Below are 23,964 nucleotides of genomic sequence, written 5' to 3'. Positions count from 1 at the left end.
GAGATGATCTTGCTTCACAACAAAGAGGAGAACCAGATGCTCCTTTGGTTGCTTATCTCACCCAGAGTTGTTACTGAGTTTCAATTTGAGCAACATTTTGAGGTGAATTTGAAGATTCCTGAATAGGCAAAGTATCTCAGAAATTTCAAGGGTAGCAAAAATAATGTTGATGACTAGTGCAAGTCCTCAGGCGAATTTCGCACTTCCTTAGACTGACGTTGAACTCCATCCATGGCAGAATTTGAGGTGAATTTGGAGGTTCCTGCTGAGCAGGAGAAGGAAGGATGGATTCCAAAGGCACTGTAGTGATCAGCTGGGCTTTCACCCCAAGACAGTCCATCACATCAGCCTTGTGTTGGGTGAGATTGTACATAGGGACTTTGTGTAAGCGGGCAGCTCCTACGAGCAGCACAAACCTGATTGGTTTGATGTGCAGGTACTTTTGTGCCTCATCCTGGTAGATCTACCAGCTACTCTTTAGGAACAATGCCTGCATAATGCAGCCTCATGCTCCCTTCCTGCCACAATCACCAACTGATGTTCTAAGCGGTAGACTTTGGGGCAACAGCAGAGCCCCCTTCAAGTGTCACTCAGTGGCAGCTTCTGAGTGGTGTTTTCACCCCTTCACACACACAGTGCCAAAATAATTAACAAAAAAATTATCCATATGGTTTCCATAAATATTTCTATATACTAAACAAGGCCTCCATTCTTTAGTACCCATTTAAAAATATACAGCTAGCCTGAATTCATAAGCAGGCTATCAAGGGGACTTACCTCAGGTAAACATGGTTAAGACTCATCAAAGAGTTTATATAAAATGTGTCTGCAGCCTAGTGATTAAAATAGCCTCCACATAAATTGATAAATTGTATGATTTGGAATGACTCCTGAACAAAATGTTCAAAGTAACTGTGGTAAGCATCTCTGGAGCAGTCCTAAATTTCCTTGGTACCTCTACAGATTGACCCTCTAAATATGAAGGCTAATGTCTCAGAGCCTGGAAATCAAACATTTTCATTTTTAAAATTCGTTGTTGTTCTGTTGTTACAAATGCAGCAATATAATTTCACACTGCTAGAGAATAGTAAAGAAGCATTACTCACATTCTGGATTAGTTGTGCAGAGCAGACCACTGGTGCAAAAAGCGCCTTTTCCCTTCTGTTCTATCCTCCTACTGTGTCAAAAATCTGACCCTTGAGTCACTTCACTCTTTATGGCTGTTTGTCCCTGGGCTTCCTAAGTACAGCTGGCGCAAAACTGGATTTGACAAAAGTGAAAGTGTCATAAGACCTCCTCTTAACTCCAGCCCTGTACATCCATCCACCTGTTGAAACTGCTTAAAGGAATACCATCCCACAAATGTACCGTGCCAGTGATTCCCAATTGATGGTCTGTGGACCCCCTGGGGTCCACAAAACCTACCCAGGGGGTCCATGACACCATTCATGTAACAAAAACTACCACAGAGATATAAAAATATTCAAAAATAGGGAGTCTGTGACTGGCATTTGAAAAACGGGGGGTCCGCCATATGTAGCTAATTGAGAACCAGTGTTCAATCATTGTTTATGACACACACTATGTTTTGGAAGCGTATGTGTTTTGGAGGCTGCACAATTTTAATGTTCAAAGAGTGCACTGATGATTACATTTATTGAGGCACACAAGTGCACTAGTAAATATACTTCATCAGTATACAAAAGATACTCAGCTCTACCTCTTGTTTAAACCAGAACCAGTAAGGGCAATGAATGTCCTGTATCTGGGAGAGGTTGGAGGTTAATGGATTGAAATTGAATTCTGACAAGACAGAAGTACTTTTTCTAGGAGACAGGGGGCAGGCAAATGTGGGGGACTCCCTGGTCCTGAATGGGGTAACTTTGCTCCTAAAGGACCAGGTGCACAGCCTGGGGGTCAATTACAATACCAAATGCTATGTGGAATGTGATTATATAGCTCAGTCAGTAGAGCGTGAAACTCTTAATCTCAGGCTTGTGGCCCTTGTGGTCCCTTCCAACTCTTCAGTGCTGTGATTCTATGATACAACTGTCATGGGCAAATACTGGACAGTGGCACCATAAATAAGGACTTCTCATGACATTCTGCACATTTTTAACAGTTTGATTGTTTGGTTTAGCAAATTATTTGAGAGTCCAAATGCTCTTTCCTCGATTTAAAAAGAAGTTAAACACAAGCAATATTTCCCCTTTCTCCTACAATCATCAATTCCTTTGCATTGAGATGGGCAGGTGGAGGTGGCCAGGCGAAGTATAACTTTTCCAAGTTCTGGTAAGGATCATAATAAAATGATATTTCCCATGTTTGCTCATTTGGTAAGGCTCTGACCCAGTTTAGATAAATAACACGCAGTTCAGAGTGTACCCTTCCATGACTGCATTACGGAACTTCTCCTTTCTCTTTTCTCAAGAAGGCAAGTAAGGAAACATCCAGAGGGTGTGTCTGAAGTGTTTCAACTATGGCAATACACACTGGTATTGCATACACTCCCTTAATATGTGTGTATGCAATGGTTCACAGGAATGCAAAATTAAGAACAGGGAAAGCTATTTGTGGTGACACAGAGAGTGAGCAGGGGAGGGGAGCACAACACAAATTGCTGAAATTTCAGGGTTTCCAAAAGGAACAGTAAGGAGCAGCAGCAACAAAACTAAAGGCAATTCCAGATGATCCTAAATATTATCCAGGTTGAAGAATGAAATGGTTAGACATGTGTAAATATGTCCATTTCAGTTTCTTCTTTTTCCAGTCTGAAGGTTAGTTCTCCATATTCCACATTGGTTTGTGGTTGTTGTTATTTTTGAAAGAAAATTCATGGGAAGGACTCGCTCTGAAGTTGATGGGTCCTCCTTAAGTAGATGTTGGGTGGCAATCTGCCATGGATGCTTCACTTGAAATTCCTGAATTGCAGGGGGTTGGACTAGATGACACTCAGGGTCCCTTCCAACTCTAGAATTCTATGATTCTATGATTCTTGAAAATACATGAAAATGTCATGAAAATTAACCAGCATTGTAGTACATATTTCTCTTAATATACACACGTTTATGCAATTTTGCCTAAAGTATGTAAATTTGAAAAGCTAAATTTCCCCTCCTATAATGCATTTTATAGGTTATTTTCTCTAATATAGTCATTTAAATGCATAGTTTACAATAGTATGTGTATTTTTGTACATATTCCATGGCTGGAGAACTGCACTGCAAAATTTGGGACAGTGTGAAGGATGGTTGTATTTCAAGTCACATCTTGAAGTGTGAATTAGGTAAATTCATATTTAAATGTGAAATAATCCAACTTTGTTCCCCTACACTAGAAGTGGTGGAGCTATTCTTCAGGGTTATGCATTACAATGGGTGGATTCAAAAAAAAAAAAAAATAGCCATTTACAGCAGGACTGGGCAGAAGGTAGAATTTAGCAGTAGATCTTAGTATTATTAAGTAGATTAGAAAGAATTTTTTGAAATCCAGTTGAAGGAAGCAGGGATAGGGGGGACCAGAACTGTGAGTAGGGGGAGTGCTAGTTTGGAAGAATTGTGAGCTCAAAAGAAATTTCTGGGCTCAGAATCCTTAACTTCGAAGATTATGTCATTTGCACCAGACTCTGCTTGATGGTTGTTGGAGTTCTAGCAAAAGCGAAGCAGATCCTAGAAGCCTGAAATATCCTTACTGCCAGATTTACAGCCATCTGACTAAAGTGGCTCTGGAAACTTGAAGCCTGAACTTCAGCCTCTCTCATTGTTTGATTTTACATACAAAAGCACAAAACCTGATGGACAAGGATTTTCAGTTTGTACTCATCCCCAGAATAAATAAAACAATGTTTCAGCTTACAATAAAAACAATCTTCTCTTTTCTGAAGATGGAAGAGGTGCCAACACAGGGAATATGTAGGTTCCTTTTTGATTGTTAAGAGTCGCTTCCTATTAATTAGATCTTGTCATTATTAAGGATGCAAAATATATGCATCATCCATCCAGTGTTGAATGCAAAATACTGTGGTACCTCAGGTTAAAAACTTAATTTGTTCTGGAGGTCTGTTCTTAACCTGAAACTGTTCTTAACCTAAAGCACCACTTTAGCTAATGGGGCCTCCCGCTGCCGCCGCGCGATTTCTGTTCTCATCCTGAAGCAAAGTTCTTAACCCGGGGTACTATTTCTGGGTTAGTGGAATCTGTAACCTGAAGCGTCTGTAACCTGAGGCGTCTGTAACCCAAGGTACTGCTGTATACAGTATCAGGTCCAAAGTTACTTTATTCTCCCTTGTTTGCATACAGCTTATCTAACTATTGCTTCTCATCTGCGGTTCCATCATGGTTATTGCTGTACAAAACTTCAACATCACAGAAACAAGGAAATGCACTCAAAGGCACCGGCTATTATCTATGTAATGAGTTTGAACCATTACAATGATTTATACATGGTGCTAATTGCTTAATCATCATGAATGAAGCTCAATTGCTGACTGCATTTATTGACAATCATAGCCAAAGTTTTGTAAATAACTCAGATTTTATTATTTGTACAGAAAGGGGGGGCAAACAAATATCTGAAAAATATATGTGCAATGAATATTATTTTTCTCCCCAGCACACTCTGATTACAATGAAATTAATACAACATGGGTTTGATCTAAATGTTCCCTTCATCCAATAGAAGGGGTGACTCCAATCCAATACTGGTTATTTATTTACATTATTACTTACCCCCTCACACATAAGCTGGTGAACAACAATTTTTGTATTTTAAACACTGGAAGATTTTTTTAAAACAAAAATTAAAACTTTTCTTTAAAAGAAAAAAAAAAAGCACGTAGCATCAAAAAAACCAGTAGCATCAAAATCCAGCACAAGTTTTTTAAAACAAAAACAATTCCACATTATAACAACAGGAACAGTGTAAAAACAGTTTGCCACGATATTATTCTGGGTCACTGCCTTATTTATTATAGAGTAGGAATAAGTACATGTGAAATTGTTGCAACCTATCAAACAATTGCAATATTTTTAGCAATTTCAGAGAGCACTTGCTGGAAGGGAGGGGATGCTGGCCTATTTGTGGTCTGTTTAATTCTGAAATATGCACTTTAGATGGTCAAATGTTTTAAAATCAGCAAACTTTGGAAAATTGTGACATTCTAGAAAAACACGCTGGTCCATTCCACTTAAGGCCCTAGTCAATTCTTACTTTTAGATATATTGAAGTTGTCAGAAGGTGACTTCACCACATTCCTTTCATATGCTGCCTGCTAGTATTTAGTTGCCATCCTGGAGCTAATCCAGCTCCATTGCTTTTATCCATATAAGAACATAGGAAGCTGCCTTATCCTCTGGAGCATGGGTAGGGAAACTAAGGCCCGGGAGCTGGAGCGGGCCCAATCGACTTCTAAATCTGGCCCATGGGCAGTCCGGAAATCAGTGTGTTTTTACATGAGTAGAATGTGTCCTTTTATTTAACATGCATCTCTGGGTTATTTGTGGGGCATAGGAATTCGTTCATTCCCCCTCCCCCCAAAAAATATAGTCCGGCCCCCCACAAGGTCTGAGGAACGGTGGACCGGCCCTCTGCTGAAAAAGTTTGCTGACCCCTGCTGGAGTAAGATCACTGGAGTAAAATCATCTACCGGTAACTCATTATTGTCCACTGGAAAGCACTGGCTCCCGGGAGTTTTATTTATTTATTTCATAAAAATTATATACTTATATATAAAAGCATATTTTATATTATTATAAAAACAAAACCTCAAAGCGGTTTTAGACAGGGAGTTTCTCCCAATCATATCTGGAAATGCCAGGGAAATGGCTTGAAATCTGTTTCATGCAAAGCATGCGCTCTGCCACTGAACCACAGCTCTTCTACATCAGCTCTCACTATTTGCATTTGAGCAACAAAGCCACCACATGAAACTCAAAATAAAAAAAATCCTTCCAGTAGCACCTTTAAGACCAACTAAGTTAGTTCTTGGTATGAGCTTTCGTGTGCAAGCACACTTCTTCAGATACACTGAAACAGAAGTTGCCAGATCCTTCTATATAGTGAGAAGGTGGGGAGGGGTATTACTCAGAAGGGTGGTGGGAATGGGAGATTGGCAGATAGCTGAGATGAGCCTGCTGACGACTCTTAACGACTGTAATAGGTCTTACAGGAAAAGGCAAGGGGTGAGAAGGTGAGAAATGGCTTAGTCATGTATAATGGGATAAGAATCCAATGTCTTTGTTCAAACCAGGTCTCTCCATGGTTTTAAGTTTGGTAATGAGTTGCAATTCAGCAGCTTCTCTTTCCAGTCTATTTCTGAAATTCCTTTGTAGTAAAACAGCTACTTTGAGATCTTGTATAGAATGTCCTGGGAGATTGAAGTGTTCTCCTACTGGTTTCTCTGTTTTGTGATTCTTGATGTCAGATTTATGTCCATTTATTCTTTGGCGTAAGGTTTGGCCTGTTTGTCCAATATAGAGAGCTGAAGGACACTGTTGGCATTTGATGCCATACACAATGTTAGATGATGAGCAATTGAATAGTCCCGAGATGGTATGTGTGATGTTGTTGGGGCCAGTAATGGTGTTGTCCGGGTGTATGTGGCAGCAAAGTTGGCATCTGGGTTTATTACAGGCTCTGGTGCCAGTGTCCGTGTTAAGTCTGGTTGTAGTATTATTGTGGGTTAGGAGTTGTTTAAGATTGGGTGGCTGTCTGTAGGCAATGAAAGGTCTTCCTCCCAGAGCTTGAGAAAGAGAACTGTCATTGTCCAGGAGAATAAATGGACATAAATCTGACATCAAGAATCACAAAACAGAAGAATAAATGGACATAAATCTGACATCTGCCAAAGAATAAATGGACATAAATCTGACATCAAGAATCACAAAACAGAGAAACCAGTAGGAGAACACTTCAATCTCCCAGGACATTCTATACAAGATCTCAAAGTAGCTGTTTTACTACAAAGGAATTTCAGAAATAGACTGGAAAGAGAAGCTGCTGAATTGCAACTCATTACCAAACTTAAAACCATGGAGAGACCTGGTTTGAACAAAGACATTGGATTCTTATCCCATTATACATGACTAAGCCATTTCTCACCTTCTCACCCCTTGCCTTTTCCTGTAAGACCTATTACAGTCGTTAAGAGTCGTCAGCAGGCTCATCTCAGCTATCTGCCAATCTCCCATTCCCACCACCCTTCTGAGTAATACCCCTCCCCACCTTCTCACTATATAGAAGGATCTGGCAACTTCTGTTTCAGTGTATCTGAAGAAGTGTGCTTGCACACGAAAGCTCATACCAAGAACTAACTTAGTTGGTCTTAAAGGTGCTACTGGAAGGATTTTTTTTATTTTGACTATGGCAGACCAACACGGCTACCTATCTGTAACTGAACACATGAAACTCAGTTAACCAAATAATTTTGTGGTCACTTGTGATGGACTGACTGGATGCAAAAGGGGGGGCACCAGCTGGGGGAAAGCCAAAGGAAACCCTCAGGGGAAGAAGGCTCAGAGCTACGGGAGTGGGGGTGGGATGACAATGGGTGGCTGGAGGCAGAAGAAAGAGCAGAATCGGAGGAGGAGGAAGTATCAGAAGCAGAAGAGGTAACTGGGTTTAATGAGCAGGAAGAAGCTGTGGCAGAGAGCGGTTCAGACTCCAAGGCTGAAGCAGAAGCTGGAGAGGAGGTTGGCCAAAGAGGCAGAGTTGAGACAGGCTGCTGAAGAATCCAGGGAGTCTCCCTTTCCTGCTGCAACCAGCTTTCCTCTGCCCTGGTCTCCTAGAACACACAGAGAAATGAAAAGAGCAGAGATTGGTTGTGTGCATGTGTCATTTGTGACTGCTTGGGAAACACCCTGGAAAGGAGGTGTCTTTGAAAGCAGTGGGAAGGTGGGGACCTTCAATTCTCGCAACTGCCTCACCGGAGCAAGACCTGCTGGGAAGAGTTGCTGGGGTCACTAGGCCTGCACTGTTTTGGTTTCTTTGAACAAAGAAACACTGACACCATGTTTTTTATTGCTGACCTATGTTTGACTCTGGCTCCTGACATCACCTCTCTCAATACAAAACTCATACAGTGGTACCTCGGGTTAAGTACAGTGGTACCTCGGGTTACAGACGCTTCAGGTTACAGACGCTTCAGGTTACAGACGCTTCAGGTTACAGATGCTTCAGGTTACAGACTCCACTAACCCAGAAATAGTACCTCGAGTTAAGAACTTTGCTTCAGGATGAGAACAGAAATCATGCGGCCGCGGAGCGACGGCAGCGGAAGGCCCCATTAGCTAAAGTGGTGCTTCAGGTTAAGAATAGACCACCGGAACGAATTAACCCGAGGTACCACTGTGCTTAATTCGTTCCAGAGATCCATCCACCTGAAACTGTTCTTAACCTGAAGCATCACTTTAGCTAATGGGGCCTCCCGTTGCCGCCGTGCCGCCAGACCACGATTTCTGTTCTCATCCTGAAGCAAAGTTCTTAACCCAAGGTATTATTTCTGGGTTAGCAGAGTCTGTAACCTGAAGCGTATGTAACCTGAAGCGTATGTAACCCGAGGTACCACTGTATATGAATCATGGCTAAGATGATCACAAGAGCAAGGATCCAGAGAGTGATCTGAGATGCACCCAAGATCTCGCATATAACCAGTATATATTTTAATACTAACCCCCAATTCTGAGCAGCATCTCATGTCATAGCACAAACTGCTTTTGAAAATTCCCTTAATTTCCAAAGGCACACACATACTGCAAAGACTCATTCTAATTCACAGAATTAGAAGCCTTATAGGTGTCTAGGTCCTGGTGATTACTTTAAAACTAATAGGAGGTGTACCTCACATTGTATTTCTGATATAATTTTATGTCAATATCAGAAGGGGACAATATAATGCAGAATGACTGCTGCTTAGACATAGAATAGATTACATAATGAAAGCTTTCAAAATACTCTCTTAACTATATGCAACCTCATTTGAAAAGGCAGTCAATCAGTTTCTCTCAAGTCTTCGGGATTTGCCCCATGGCTGAGCAAGGAATATTCATTTTCAACTGGGACCTCAACTAAAACAGAGAGAGAGAGAGAGAGAAATATTAGGTTATATCATAGAAGCTAAATTATTTGGAACTACTTTTATGTCCTTGTCTCTAAAGTACTTGAACATGGTCCAAAACAAGATGGCTTGACAACCACCAACTATGCAAAGATTTTTTTAAAAAAACCACCTCAGCCTCATTTTTGCTATTTTATTCAGTAGTTTCCATGTGATCAATATACCCTGACTCCAGATTTCAACATTCTACAGCCACAAGAAACTTTAATACCATTTGAGCATTAATAGTATCCTAACAACCCCATACAAAGCAGTAGCTTTAAATTAATGTAAGACACCAAAGAACTGTACTATATTAGTCGGTTCAACATAATAAAGCTTGCTGTTCATAGCTTCTTCTTTTTAAAAAAATTTAGTCATCCGGTAATAATATCAGAACCTCCTTATTACAAAAGATATTGAAAATGAGGACAAAAGGGTTTAAACAGATGGGAGCCATGCACCAGAACTATGAAACTGTGATTTTGCAAGATTCTAAATCCCACGGGGAATCTCCATGCATAGAGGAGGGAAGACTCTCTGCTTCAAACTGTCACCCTCAGACTCAATAAATAAAACACAATAAAAGAGATGTGCTGAAGGGGGTGTTCCATCACTGCCCCTCACATATTTCTTTGCATGCAGAAACAATGATAGAGAAAGAAAGAAAGAAAGAAAGAAAGAAAGAAAGAAAGAAAGAAAGAAGCCCATTGCACGCATTTGTGCAATGGATTGTGGCCAACATTTTGGGAAGGAGGTTAATATTATTGATATTCATCTAACAAAGGAAATTTAAGTCACAGAAGCAGAAAGAACTCATACCTTTGTCAGGGTCTAGGGCAGATTCTTGTTCATTCGCTGAGCCTATTTGCTCTTCCATGGGTCGTTCTCCTGAACAATGTCGGCCAGCCAGGGCTATTGCTCCTTCAGGGTTTCTTGCAGGAATGTCATTTGAAGCTTTTGGTAAAAACCCAACAGATAATTACATTTTCATCCATTGACTACTGGGGTAACTTTTGTGGCTAAGAAGACATACCACTAGTCTCAAAATAAATTGATGTTTCAATATGTTATGCAGGTTTACTAGATTTGGCAGTGAGAGTTGTCCCAGAGAAGCCAGTGGGCAAAATAATATTCATGTGCAAATAGCTTGTGCTTTGAACATCTTCAAAGCAATGCTTTGCCCCCACCCATCCTGTCCTGGCAAATGTCACACCACCACCACTAATGGTGCTCTGGGTCCATCACATACCACTATTGTTTCTGACATTTAACAATGAAACAAACTGAGATAGGCTCTCTATTGAGGCAAAAATCATGGACAACTTGGGCCCTCACCAGATAGGTCACACTACTTCCTGAAAATAGGAGACCTAAGAAACCAGGAGTGGTGGGTGCACTGCCTTTTCTGAATAGGATCACATTCCCTGTAAGAACAGGTACACAAGATTTGGGGCAGAGGAGCATTCTTGAAGCCAGTACTGCTCCTTGATAACTAGATAATTCCTTTTTTCCCCAGTTTCTATTGATTTGCCAGCTGCACCCTCTTCTGGAAAAGGGAGAGTTTGCACCTATCATAGATGCCATGGTGGTAACTTCTAGATTAGACTACTGCATAGCAGGTTTGGAAAATTCAGCAGGTCCAATATACAGCTGCACAATCACTAATAGGGGGTAGCTTTACAGGCCATATTGTGCCAATATTGAGAGTACTGCCTGCCCATTTGTTTCTGAGCTAAAGTCAAGGTACTGTTGTTAAAGCTCCACATGGCTTGGGACACTTTAGAGAATGAATTCTGCCATGCCAATGTCCTCAGGAACTGAGGACATTTTGCTGAGAGCTTCCTCCAGGTGCTTGTCCTGGCTAAGAGAAGCAGTGTGACCTTTTTGATAGTGGCAACCCAGCTTTAAAACACTGTCACTTATAAGGCCCATGTTGCTACTGTAGCTCTTTCGCCTCATTTTTCTAAGGTTAAAGTCTTATGCTGCCAGGCCTTCTAGAAACATGTTTTTGCCCTTGTGCTGTTTCCTTATATACCTTGTAGGAATTATGTTTTTAGCGCTTAGGTTGGAATCTTATACCTGCTTACCTGGGATTAAACCTCACTGAGCTCAGTAGGACTTACTTCTAAGGAAAGAATAGGCCCGTACAGTACTGTTGGTATTGCACAACTACAATGGTGTCTGCATTTTATGATTTACAGCCAGTGTCCTTGTGAAAGTTGTGATTCAAGTGCATTGATATAATGGATACATAGACAAATGCTCCAGCTTAAATCGGACAAACTTTGGACCAGCAAGATTTAGCCAACCTGCATCCATTGTGAATGAAAACTGAACATGATACCAGCAAGGGCTGTTTTGTGCCATATTTTGCTGCCCCAACAAGAACCAAATGCACAGAAGCACCAAAAGAATAGACGGCTTTGCTTACCGTCCTTCTTTCGCTTCCTTATCTTAAGAAATACAATGATAACAGCTGCAGCCAGAACAAGAAATCCAAGCAAAATTGGTATCACAATTGGAAGTAGATTTAGTTCAGTTTCAGACAACCTAAAAATAGACATAGTACAAAAAAGACCTTTTTGTTTTGTTTTGTTTTGTTTTGTTTTGTTTTGTTTTGTTTTGGGTTTGTTTTTTTGCTTGTCATCATGTGTAAACTTTTACTTCCCCAGTGGCTGGTGGGTGTCTGTTACACATCTATCTCTTTTGGTGCCAGTGCAGGGATCAGGAGCAGCTCATACAAGTTAGCAGCCCAAACATTAGACCAGTAAGTTGCCAAATGTCCTCCCGGAGGAGGAGAAGTTGAGCAGCCCAGGATAAAAGGGAGACAAGAAGATCGGGGAGATTGAATAAGTAGGGGAGAGAGGAAGTAAAGGCAGCTCAGAAGGGGTAGAAGCTGGCAAGCAATGCCTCAAAGGAACATCACCCAGTGGGATCAAAAGGAGTTCAGGAGTTCACCTTGGTGAGAGAAAGGTGGGGGGGGGGTCCACAGACAGGGCCCCTACACTACAGATGCCTTAAGCATCACTGGCTAGTTAAAATACTTGGTTAAAAGCATTCTGAGGGCATCTCATGATAACAAGAGTCCCAAATATAGCATGAGTGTGGGGCTCACCAGGTTATTTCTGGAGATAAGCAGTGGTTTTTTACTAAAAAAAATATTTAGGGGTACTCTCATTTTCCTACTCATATTGAAATACTGCCCCTTAATGAGGCCAAATTTAGATTCACAAAATGTTTAGGGGTATGCGTACCCCTACGTACCCCCAGGAAAAAAGCACTGGAGATAAGAGATAGTCTGGTGTTCTAAAGATCCTTGTTACCTTTAGGACTTGGGGCAAAAGAGTTCAAAATTACCCTTGTGTTGTGGTAGGAATTGGCATGTTTTGCCCTTTACAACAGAGCCACAGTCACCCTTAGCTAACCCTTCAGAGACTTCAATCTAGCAGAGGGTGTGGCAAAAAGTCGGTGCAACCACCAATCAGAGAGAGAGAGAGAGAGAGAGAGAGAGAGAGAGAGAGAGAGAGAGAGACGCACAGGACACTCAAACATTTACCACCCTTTTGATGATTGCTCTGATTTCTGCCCAGTCTACAAAATTGCACCCTCACCACCCATCAGTTCATCAATTGTCTCTAATTTTTCTATAGACCTTGCATTTTGTTTTTTTGTTTGAAATAACGTTTGCAGCAGTGTAATAAGCGTTAACACCAGTGAAAGGAGTGCCATCTACTGGCTCATCCTTATTTCTTGCAACGCATAATTCTTTTTCAACGCTTCCTTTCTAAGCATTCGACTGGCTATTTTGGGAAACTGCAGTTCTTATATTAAGTGTGCAGAACACTAGCAGCTCTCCCCCATTTACACATGTTAGTATTTTAACTAGAAGACTCAGCACATTAGTTTGGATCAGTTTCTCATTCTTTCCTTGGCATCAGCTGCTAAACTGGCGCCTATTTTTCAGACTGGTTGGATGACATTTTTTTAAACTTAAATTTTAGAGGAATGGCTGGATGCCACTGAGCATGAGAATGTGCTTAAACTAGACAAGGCATCTTTTAACTTTACCTTTGCTTGTAAACTTCATTTGTAGCTGTCACATAACTGTGGGGGGATGTCCAGATTGTTTGTGGCTCATATGTGGTTGCTGTATCATTTACGATGTTGAAGAAAACCAATTCTGTTAGGAGGAAAAAGATTCTGTAATTGAGGATCATTGAAAATCAAGATGCTCTTGAATGTTCCTACACCAGGGGTGGCCAACTTGTAGCCCCACAGATGTTGCTGAACCACAACTCCCATCCACTGGCCCAGATCATTGATCATGTTGAGTGGGGATTATGGGAACTGTATTTCAGTGCTATTAACTGGAATTCAGAGGGAGTTGTCAGAAGAACGATGCCCAAGGCTTTGCTGGATGAAGCTGAAAGAGGCTGCAGCATGGCAATGTAGGAACAGGGTCCTTCTCACCTTTACCTTTTGACTCCAGGAGGCAGTCGAGTAAGTGGAGGCTCTGCAGCCAGTACCATGGAAGATGCTGCACGGTTGGTACATGGAGAGTTGGCCCTTCTGATGCCAGCAGCATCAGTTCCAGAGAGGCTATCAACTCAGAAACTGTACAGTTGTATGAGGCAGCAACACTGTCCTATTCCACCTAGCATTGACCAGAAAGAGGGATATCCACCACCTTTATCATGATGCAACAGCTGCCAGTGGTTTCACTTCATCAGGGCCAGCTTTATTAGGCAGAGTGAGACAGCTGCCTCAGGCAGCAGGTTCTAGAAGGCGGCAGCAACCCACTAGCTGTTTCTCTTGAACCCTATTGGCTGTACCCTTCTGGTTGTGTGTGTCCTATCCTGCACCCCCATGATCAACCTAATCCTCTCAGAAGCACTGGGTGATGTTCTGCAGTTGACAGAATTGAAATAACATCCAACTGCAGGCCAAGTTGCCTTTTGTGCATCAAAAGGTGAAGGAACCATCTTGTCTTTTGTCCCATGTGGCAAAATGTATTGGGCCAGACCTGCACATAGCAACCTATCTCACCACCTGGAATCCACTTAGAATTGAGCTTTATGCTATAGTGGGACCCCAGATTGGATGTCTGCATGTGATTCACTGTGCAGGCATAAAGGGCAATGCTACAAAAAGTACCCCTAGGGTGAAGTAATACTGCCTTGTTAAGATAGTAATATATGTTTGAGCTATACCACTTCAGACTACAGGGAATGTGGGGAATCTCACCTGATCACACATTGTGTATCGATCTGCCTATCTATCTATAATCTCCTTTCCCATTTTGCCACCCCATCCCGCCGCTGCCCTGCCACCAAAGGCGCCTGCAACCACCAAATCCTCTCTTACCTGGGTTGCGTGGCAGCGCCTGTGAAGTGGCGGTGGCAGTGGGTTCCAGAAAGATCTCATGAGGTGGCAGGGTAGACGTGGGGGTGCCGCCACTTAGAGTTTCACCACCCAAGACAGTTTCCTCAGTCTGCCACATGGGTGGGACAGCCCAGCCTTCCACATTAAAAAGGGAGGTCATGGAGAAAGTTATAGCCTTCCTTCCTTCCTAAAATCTAGTCGCCCATGCACAGGGAATCATTTGTACATTCATTTTTAAAATGCACCACCTCCCCACTGTCCCCTGCCCAACACACATGCACCCTACCTAAGAGCCAGCTCTTCGCCTGGCACTTTCATTATACACCTTTAGGCGCCAGGCAAAAATGTTCCTTTTTAACTTGGCTGATTTGATTGACATCCTATGCCCTTTTAAAATGTGGGGGTTTGGGGGAGGGGTGTTATTGGGCTATTGTTTTTATTTCAGTTATGTATTTTGTGGTTTCATATTTTGATTTTATTCTGTGAATTGCTCTGAGACCTCCGGATATAGGGCGGTATATAAATTCAATAAATAATAATAACTCCTAGGGGCCAAGTTCCCTACGCCTCTCCTCCCCAATAAAATATTCACCATTCAAAGTAGAGCAGCCCAGGATAAAAGGTGATAAAGTGGTGTGCAAGCACTGCATCTTGTGATCTATTATATGGGGTGGGGCTTACTTGCCCTCCCCTCCCCCCATATTATATTCAAGTGCACCTCTGCACACCTGCCAGGAACCACGTGCTATCATACATGCCTCATGTTCCCATAGAACCCTGATTGAGAAAGCAGAGCACAGGTATCATGGCAACAGCTCACCGGAGGGATTTGGAACAACTTCTCTTAGAAAGGGCCCTGCCTGTTCTAACAGATTTAGCCACACACAGAAAGGCAAGGGATTTTATTCAGTAGCAGCCTCTTTCAACTGAGAGCCCCCCGTGGTGGGTTTACATGAAAAGAGTATATGCTCAGGCAAGGTCTGTGACTCCTCAACTTCCTCTGGGTATATCCACACTGCTCAGGGCAGGAACATTACCAACAGTCAGACACATGGAAGTGGTTTCAAGCCTATAGGATTAGAGCAGTCTTAAACAGTAGGTCTTGGACCACTTTTAGTGCTGCAACCTGCTCAGTGCCTCCTTGCTTGCCTGCCCCACCCCCTAGCTTTTCGGTTGCACAGATGCTGTGGGACTTCTTACCATGAGAGAAGGTTGTGAAAAAGAATTTAGCAATTTCCAAAAATGTATTGGGTACCAGCAGAAAGGGATGTCTCCATATAAGGTCATGTAGAATACGTCAATTGAAGCTAGACTTCACTTAATAAGCTGTGATTAATATGTGATTCCCTATACAGTGGAAGTGTCTAGACTTGACGAGTTTATCAGATGAGCTGCTAAGATAAGGAAAAGCTAAATGTTTTGGCAAGGAATGTTCTTTTGCATTTTACAACCCCTTTAGGCAGGTGGTTTCCAGAAGCACTGTAATTTTGTAATTGCTTTTAAAGAAATGCTTTTAGAAATAATAATACTTGAGGAAACATTTTTGCAAAACTGTGTGTCTAGTTCTGCCAGCACACTCTTTCGTGGGCAGCTTGGTTTTATAGAAGACTTTTAGCGTCACTAATTGGACCAGAAAAGTGACAGCAGAAACAAGCCCTCAGCCAGCCTGGCTTAGAAGTGGAGGTGGAAGGAAAGCAAATTTGAAAAATGAACTTCCTACTGCTTTGGGTTGGGGCTAGCAAGGAGAGGAACAAGGCATTCTGCATCCCCCAAAACCAATCCCATGCCCAAGGATCATTGAAGCTCTGAAGAGGGTTATCTCCCATATTTGCAGAGGGAGTATATGCATACCCACCAGCTCATAGGGCCATTATGACATTTGTGATTTTGTCATTTTACTTCTCTGCTTACCTTCTGTGACCTCCAGTTGTATGATGCTTGAGCTTGTGTTGTCATCAGATGTTCCTGTTCCACATTTATACATTCCTGAATCTTCTTTTCTCAGTTTGTTTATGAAGACTTTGAAAGTTTCTGAGCTATTTCCAGCAGTAAAAACAATTCTTCCTTCTTGCTGTTTTCCCTTATTCATGCTATTATCTGCTATGAGAGAACAGCCAGATCTCCTCATCTTACAAAAGGATCTCCTCATGCTTGACTTGGCAGTTTCCACTGGGCATTGGATCATCACTGACCCTCTCACTTTACCCCAAAGTATTTCAGGTGATTTTGGCATATTTGGACCTGTTTGGAGAAAATAAATCAAAGCATTTATTACTATCTCCCCCCCCCCCCGCCAGTCTTAAACAATTTTTCAAAGAATCATTACTACCTACTACAGCCAATAGTGCACGTATATGAAAATATAAAAAGGTGTTTTACTAGAGAAAGAGAAGAAATGAAGGGCACCTCTACCAATATCAATGATATTGGCACATCATTGGTACAATCAGCAGGAGAGGCCCGGTTGGTGGTGTTTCTGTTGGGTGATGTACAGTTCACACTGACCCATGATAGGGTCTCCTCAGAGGCTGAGTCCCATTTGCTGAATGCCCTCCCTGGTCAAGCATATCTGTCTCTCTCATTATTAACATTGAGGAAGAATTTAAAAATGTTGCAGTTCACCTTGGCATTTGGTGACTGAAAGACGCTGTTCCTTAAGATCATTAGCTGTGAGGATATGTGCCTGTTTTAAAATGTTTAATTTTTTTAATGTAATTGTATTGTTTTGCTAGTTTGTTGTTTGCCACCCTGAACTCCTTTGTAAGAAAGGACAGGACAGGAATTAAATTATTAATTATAAAACAACAATCAAGCAGGCACAAAATGTAAACAGACTTTCTCATTTAAAACATTTAAGCAACCCAAATACATGCAAAAGCTGGGCTTGTCCTCATCCACCTAGCAATTTATTGAAAGCCTTGTTTGCCTCTACGTTTTTCAGATGGGTTATTAGCCCTTTGAACAACTGTAAATGGAAAACTGTATCTATAGATAATGGCTCCACATTAGAGTACAGATATGAGAGAGCTTAAAGAGCCATGATTATTGGAGGTTAATAGAGAAAAGTGAGGCAAAAGCAGAACTGGAAAGTGATTGATCTGAATCCCAGATTTCTGCCAAGAAGTCTTTTGAACTAAGTTCTTAGCATAGAATTTTACCCAAATATATATTTGTTTTGCTTTTTCTAAACCAGGATATCCCTAATAGCACTTGTGGTTTGGTTTGTTTAGAGAATAGGTGGCAAAGCAACTGCCGTCCAAAGAGTTTTGGAAAAACCTGTTGTGGATACACAAAATACCCATTTAAAAGAAAAACAAAGAAGCAATACTCAGATCCTTCTCCTCCCCCTACCCCCCAAAACCCCATGCACAGCACCAATACACACAGACTAAAACACAGACCAACAGAGACAAAACACACACCCTACACACCCAAAAAAAGAAAAAGCAGGCAAAATTATCCCATCAAGCCAACTGAAAAAGCAGACCCCCCCAAAACAAAACAAATTGTTAAAATAGCCCTTCATTTAGCTTCACCAGTTTTTGAAAAAAGTTGTTTGGATTCCAACGGCTTGCTTACCTTCCCAAATGGTTAGATTCACTCCAGCATGAAAACCATAAGCATTTTTGTTGCCAATGCCACATCTGTAATTACTGGAGTCTGTCTTTACCAGCTGTGTCATTGTCACTTCCAAAATCCCACTTTGAGGGCTATCATGCATTGACACTCTTCCTTCATAGTCTTTGTGAGTGAAATCGTTAGTTGAAATGATAGTCTGGCAAGAGTGACGGTTGGTTGACTCCTTGCACCAATATTTTCTGCCATGTCTATTGGCTGATGTGGTTTCATAGTAGCACTTGATTGTCACTGATCTTCCAGCACGGCTTATCAGCAGCCTTGGAGCATATAATGTTCCTGAAACTGTTTTAAATAAGGGTACAAAAGCTATCAACACATTATTCAAGCAATAAGACAATTTATATAGGGTCATGGTGCAATTCAAGCCCCCTTTGAACCAGGCTGGGAGTGATTTGAATGGATTGGGAAGAGATGTCGCTCCATGTGAGAGGCAGGTCCCATTGATCCTGCTGACCCTATTAAAGATTGATGGGAATTGTATCTTGCATGTATCATTGCAAGGAGTATCCTGCTACAGTCCTGAGGGTCAAATTTGCCACTGCTACCAGGTATATTTTGTAGAATGGGTGGGACACAATGGGGAAGAGCTCAGGACTGCAATGAATGGTATGATTGCTTATTAAACTGTAATTTAATTCACATTTCATTCACTATCTGAGCAAGGAATTAGTATCCCAACAAAGCTTTGGTAATGTTTATATTTTGCTAATTGGTTAATCATTTGAAGCATTGACGGTTCCCAATAAGGAACATACTCTTACACAATCCTCTGAATAGTGATAACTCCAGGGGTATAGCATGTACCCAAGTTCCAGTTGGGTTACTGAAGACTTACTATGTTTTGTGACACATGGTTTATTTACACGTATATACAGGTTGTGCATGGGTGGAGATTCACAGCTTTCACACACTAACAGATACTAGTTCTGTATTTGGTTTTGAGGAAACCCAGGTACCGCACAGCTCCCAAGACATCCTCCAACTCCAACCTTTTCCTCAGACAGTCTTAGTACGACCCCAACTGCAGGTTCAGGCCACACAGACACAGTTGGACGACATCATCCCCAGAGAAGGGGTGGGGGAGAAAGCTAAGCCCTGTTTACCAAATGGCCCCTGGCCCTTGCAGTGCACAACAGAGGACACCAATAAGGATGAGATTCAGGTGGATAACTGTTGGTACTATATTAGGGAACCTCCCAGTCAGAGGATACAGCCTGGCAACCATGCTTGGACTCACCCTTGGAGGTTTCCCCAGCATGTAGGAGTCAAATACTGTAAAATCAGGTCAAAGTCCATCAAAAACTTAGCCAGTTCCTCCAGGAAAGTAGAGCCAACCACCCTACAAACTTTTCCATTCTACATAAAGCTTCAGCAGGGTTTTGTAGCATCAGTTCATTTGGAGCTATCCAAGGTCCTGTTTTTCTCTGCTCTCTGTATAGAATAACCTTAATCTGATTTGCCAGCTGTGATTTGAGTTTCTCTACCTTGGCTAGCCTTGATTTGACTGTACTAGACACTACCTGTGTCCTGTTACCTTCAAGTGGCTATGGAACAAAATATTATTTTTTCAGAAGGGTCTCAAACTATGAGTTCCTATCTGAAGAAGTGTGCATGCACATGAAAGTTTATACCAAGAACAAACTTAGTTGGTCTCTAAGGTGCTACTGGACTATATATATATATATATATATATATATATACATACATACATACACACATACATATATATATATATTCCTATGTTGACAAATTGCTTATACTTAACCAACTACTGAACAAAGCTAGACCTGTTTGGCAGCCTTGAGCACTGAAGCAGTCCTTCTACAGACCAGAACTGAACTGTATTACTGTAGAGTCAATGAACCAGAGATGACCTTGAGGCTTTCTAGCTCAAATCCTAATCCCATTCCAATATATTTTGAAAGATCCTGCTTTGTCTGGATCTTCTCTAATGTAAAAATAGTTTCCTAGAAAAAGTCTAACAGATTTATCTGTGAAAATATTTCATAGTATACCTGAAGGAGCATCTCCACTCCTATTTCTCAGCCAGGACACTGAGGTCCTCCTCTGAACATCTTCTGCTAGTACCCTCACTACAAGAAGCAAAGTTACAGGGAACCAAGCAGAGGGTCTTCTCGGTAGTGGCACCCTCCCTGTGGAATGCCCTCCCTTCAGATGTCAAGGAAATAAACAGCTTTCTGACTTTTAGAAGACATCTGAAGATGTCCCTATTTAGGGAAGTTTTTAATGTTTTTATTATGTTTTTAGATATGTTGTAAGCCCCCCAGAGTGGCTGGAGAAACCTCCTATGTAAATCAGGGGCACCTGCAGCAAATTTATTTAATCCTTTCCTCAGACTATGAAAAAGAGACTTAAATATGAACTTTAATATTATTAAGTGTACAGAAAGTTTCCAAGTTACCAATAGAGTAACTCTGGTTGTTGTTATTTTTGTTGTTGTGTTTGCATTTTTTGATTTTATAAATTTAAAGCCAAAGTATATCTTAAGCATATATGAAACTGGCTGCAAAGAGAGTGAAAGAGGGGAGAAATGACAATTTACTAGCTGTATTGGACTAAAGATTTGTTCTTGAAGGAGCAAGCAGAAAACACAGAAGTGCCAAAGATAGACCAGAAGGAGGATAGTTGTTATGAACCCCAATTCTTTCACAACCCTGACACAAACTTATCAAACTTATTGAAGATGACACAACGTTTGTCTACTCACCGTGTATGAGAACGAGGAAAAAAATAAAGGTATTCATCATTGTGCTTGATTTCAGATTTATTCAAAATCAAACATCTAAACTGGATGCAAGGAGTAGGACAGGCTCTGAATACCCCTACAAAACCTGGCAGAAATATGAAGGGTTTTTTTAAAAATCATTACATTTATTAAAGATATTGAAGTGTAAAAGAGATAGATATATACACACACACACACACACACACACACACACACACAAAATTATATAGTCCAAGAAGGCCGATCATCTGTGAAATATATCTAGCATTCATAATTGCTGTTACAGGTGAAAAAAATGAAATGTTTTCTGCAGAATAAAGCAGCCCCCCTAAAGTGTTTTCTCCCCCAAAGCCTGCTGACAACTCCCTTTCCCTATTTTGCTTCTTTCTGGAATTTCTGGGTAAATTTGTCAGCAGCAGTGACTCTGAATAAAGATAACGTTCATGTGTGTGGCTGCAAGCTCTGGACAGTTGGAGAACTTCCTCATGCATGTTAAAATCCCCTTTTTAGTTTGTTTGTGTGTTTCATTTTAAGAAGTTGCTGCTTCAAGTGTCTTTACTTGAAGACAGGAGAATTTGTACATTTCACAAGCACACACATCCATGCCCATGATGAAGAAGATAGATGAGGTTGTCAGCTTTCTTGCTTCTGCAAAGGACGTGGGGGATAAAATAGGACCAAAAAGGAAATAAGCATTTACTTGTAACAGTGCATTGTGTCCCCCAAGCTAGGGTCAGAGAATTTAACCAGATCAGCACTGTGTTACCCCAAAATTCAATGGTTAAGTATGACTTCAAAACCAAATGGAGTCACACAGCTCCTTGTGCAGCTTCCTTTCTGGGGCCCAAACTAAACTTGTTTGTTCACATTTTTGCCCCACGAATGTATACATGGATGCATAACATATGGTACCACAAAATAAGTTTTGTGGTATTTTAAAGACTATCAATTTCATCATGGCATTAGCTTTTATGGACTACAAAAAATATTCTGAGCCTATGGGGTCTTATAACACTCAGCAAAACACATATAAAAAAAACCATTTTATCAGCTTTGATAGATTAAAAAGAAAATACTCTTGAACATTTGCTTAGTTCTTGCCTTGGCTAGTCACCAACTCTCAGCTCAGTCTCCCTCACATAACTGTTGTGAAGATACAGAAGGAAGAATAATCTGACTGTACCACAGGCACCATTTTTTTCTTCCTTTAACTAGAGTGATGCATCATTGTACTATAAAGAACCATGGGTGGGGTCTGGGGGGGCTGCAAATTAGTATAGCTCCAAACCTTCAACGAATCTTACTCAGGCCTGATTGTTGCGTATTTTAGATGCATAAATCACAATCCCACTTTTCAGTTCAGCTTACTCCCAGGTTAGTGTGCACAGGTGATGGCAGCAGGGCAGGGCACTCCTATCTGCAGGAACTGCTTCTCCAACACAAATGTGTTATTTCCTTTCAGAAACTCTGGAATTTGTGATGGAGCTTCAGTTCCTGCCATTTGCTACCCTCTTCCTTTTCCCCAAGTAAGGCTCCCCACTCCCTTGAAATGGGAGAGGAACAGTTGTGCACAATTGTGTGCATGGTTCCTAATCCAACACTGAGGACTTCATGTTCAGTCCCAATTCTTGACTGCCGGCTTCCAGCCAAGACAAACTTCTGACCGCACAGATCTGAGCACTTTAATGCAACAAGTGCACAGAACCCTGCTTGTGCCCAAAGCTCTGTCTTGCTGGATCAGAGTAAAGCTGGGGCCATATATCCACCCATACTTTCATGGGACCTTTCGTTGCCCACAAAAGTTGGAGGAGAAATACTCACAGGAAGATGTGCCCGTTTACTCAGAAATCAGTCTCACCATTCAACAGGCTGACAACACGGTAAGTGTGCCTAGGAATGCAGTTTTGGGGAAAGCTGTTATCATTATTTTAAAGTGATATGCATTCTCAGCAGGTTTTTAGCATATTCCAAATAGTAGCAATTCAAAGCCCTACTTATTCTCAAAAAGATCCCTATATAGTATCCTCCATTCATTCATTAAATGTCACTTTTCCTATTTTTACCATTTGCAAGAATTTATTCAACCAGCCTGTAACCTTCAGTGGAGACAAAAATAACCTGGCAATTAAAACTTCTCATTGTACAGTATGCTATATTGGGAGAACTGGTCAAACCTAGCAAGTTATAAAAGCTGTAATCGCAAAGTCAGCATTTAGCATTAGAGAACAAAACACATTGGATCCAATATAAGCAATGGCTACCTTGACAGGTTTGAAAAAATGTCTTTTTACATTGCTAATTTATCATTCACAAAATGACTTTTCCTTACCTTATGATGAATATTAAAAGCACATTGGTTTTCCAAACTGCAGGTTTGATAATAGCATCACCTACCTGAAAATTTTGGGGTTTTTGAATAAATATTTAAATACGACACATGAAGCTGCAAGTTGATTTCAGTCCTACCTTTTAAAAAATTCTGTTTCACACTCTGCTGTCTTCAATAAGTAGAGTATAAATGAAACAAGCTGTGTGTTAAAAAGAGGAAGCCTCAAGTCTAGTCTAATGCATCTCAGGTCACCGCAGTCAGTAATATAATGAAGTTCTTGATTTAAAAGAAGAGGAAGGATCTATGGTCAGAGTATGAAACAAAAAAATTCCCCTGCTTTCTGGGCACTTAGAATACCAGAGAACAGAACTGTGGCTAATTCACATAAGCCGGTCCAGGGAGAGTTTCATTCAGTAAATTAGAAACAGTTCATTACCTTGAACTTGAAGTGAACCCCCAAACTGCAAAAAGGAGGCAGTTCAAAATAGGTGGCATAATAATTTGAAGTTCATGTAATTACTTTGTGGGTGATAAGAAAAGGCCTCTCTTTGCTCAAACCCTATAGGAGTCAAGAGGGTGCTTAGACATTCACCTGAACATGGGATGTTTGAATGGGAGGAGAGACAAGACATGCATACAGGTCTCACCTTCAATGTCCCCTGTATGCTTTGGCATGATCCGCTCAGTACCCAACCTTCCCATGTTGAGTGGAGAAGATCTGCAGAGGGCTTTTACTCATGTTCTCTCAAACACAATTAGAACCTTCTGCACCTA

At 41.2% G+C, this 23,964-nt stretch overlaps 2 protein-coding genes across 4 annotated transcripts in view; both read right to left on the bottom strand.

Annotated features, from left to right (window-relative positions):
• Positions 1–1,263, bottom strand: part of PIGR (polymeric immunoglobulin receptor) — a 34,013-nt gene extending 32,750 nt beyond the window's left edge. The window contains exon 1 of the mRNA XM_081010633.1: positions 1,107–1,263. The gene's annotated coding sequence lies outside the window, so the exon portion shown is untranslated. The remainder of the gene's footprint in view (positions 1–1,106) is intronic.
• A 7,190-nt stretch (positions 1,264–8,453) lies between these two features.
• LOC308478910 (polymeric immunoglobulin receptor-like) lies at positions 8,454–23,336 on the bottom strand. 3 transcript variants are annotated; one of them, XM_081009100.1, is made up of 10 exons: positions 23,191–23,336; positions 22,683–22,751; positions 20,844–20,967; positions 18,056–18,397; positions 16,388–16,717; positions 14,459–14,611; positions 13,163–13,274; positions 11,526–11,644; positions 9,914–10,048; positions 8,454–9,062 (listed from the first exon to the last, which is right to left on the bottom strand). In XM_081009100.1, the coding sequence occupies exons 3-10, from the start codon at positions 20,881–20,883 to the stop codon at positions 8,986–8,988; spliced, it is 1,308 nt and encodes a 435-aa protein (XP_080865226.1). In that variant the 5' UTR covers positions 20,884–20,967; positions 22,683–22,751; positions 23,191–23,336; the 3' UTR covers positions 8,454–8,985. The 3 variants fall into 3 exon arrangements, with proteins under 3 accessions (XP_080865226.1, XP_080865228.1, XP_080865227.1); XM_081009102.1 differs by lacking the exon at positions 14,459–14,611; XM_081009101.1 differs by lacking the exon at positions 23,191–23,336 and having other exon boundaries at positions 22,683–22,808.
• Between the last annotated feature and the right edge of the window lie 628 nt (positions 23,337–23,964).

The sequence above is a fragment of the Podarcis pityusensis genome (assembly GCF_964106645.2).
Source record: "Podarcis pityusensis genome assembly, chromosome: 6".
Classification (NCBI taxonomy): Eukaryota; Metazoa; Chordata; class Lepidosauria; order Squamata; family Lacertidae; genus Podarcis; species Podarcis pityusensis.
Note: the sequence above shows the minus strand (reverse complement) of the source record. Positions and strands in the feature narration are given on the sequence as shown.

Bases quoted from the DNA above. Each gene is read 5' to 3' on its own strand.
- LOC308478910 (XM_081009100.1), bottom strand. From the start codon at position 20,883: ATGATGAATACCTTTATTTTTTTCCTCGTTCTCATACACG. The intron at 16,718-18,055 runs GTAAGCAAGCCG...TTCTCCAAACAG, and splicing joins GAATCTAACCATTTGGGAAG to GTCCAAATATGCCAAAATCA. The intron at 11,645-13,162 runs GTAAAGTTAAAA...GTCTATTTTTAG, and splicing joins AATGAAGTTTACAAGCAAAG to GTTGTCTGAAACTGAACTAA.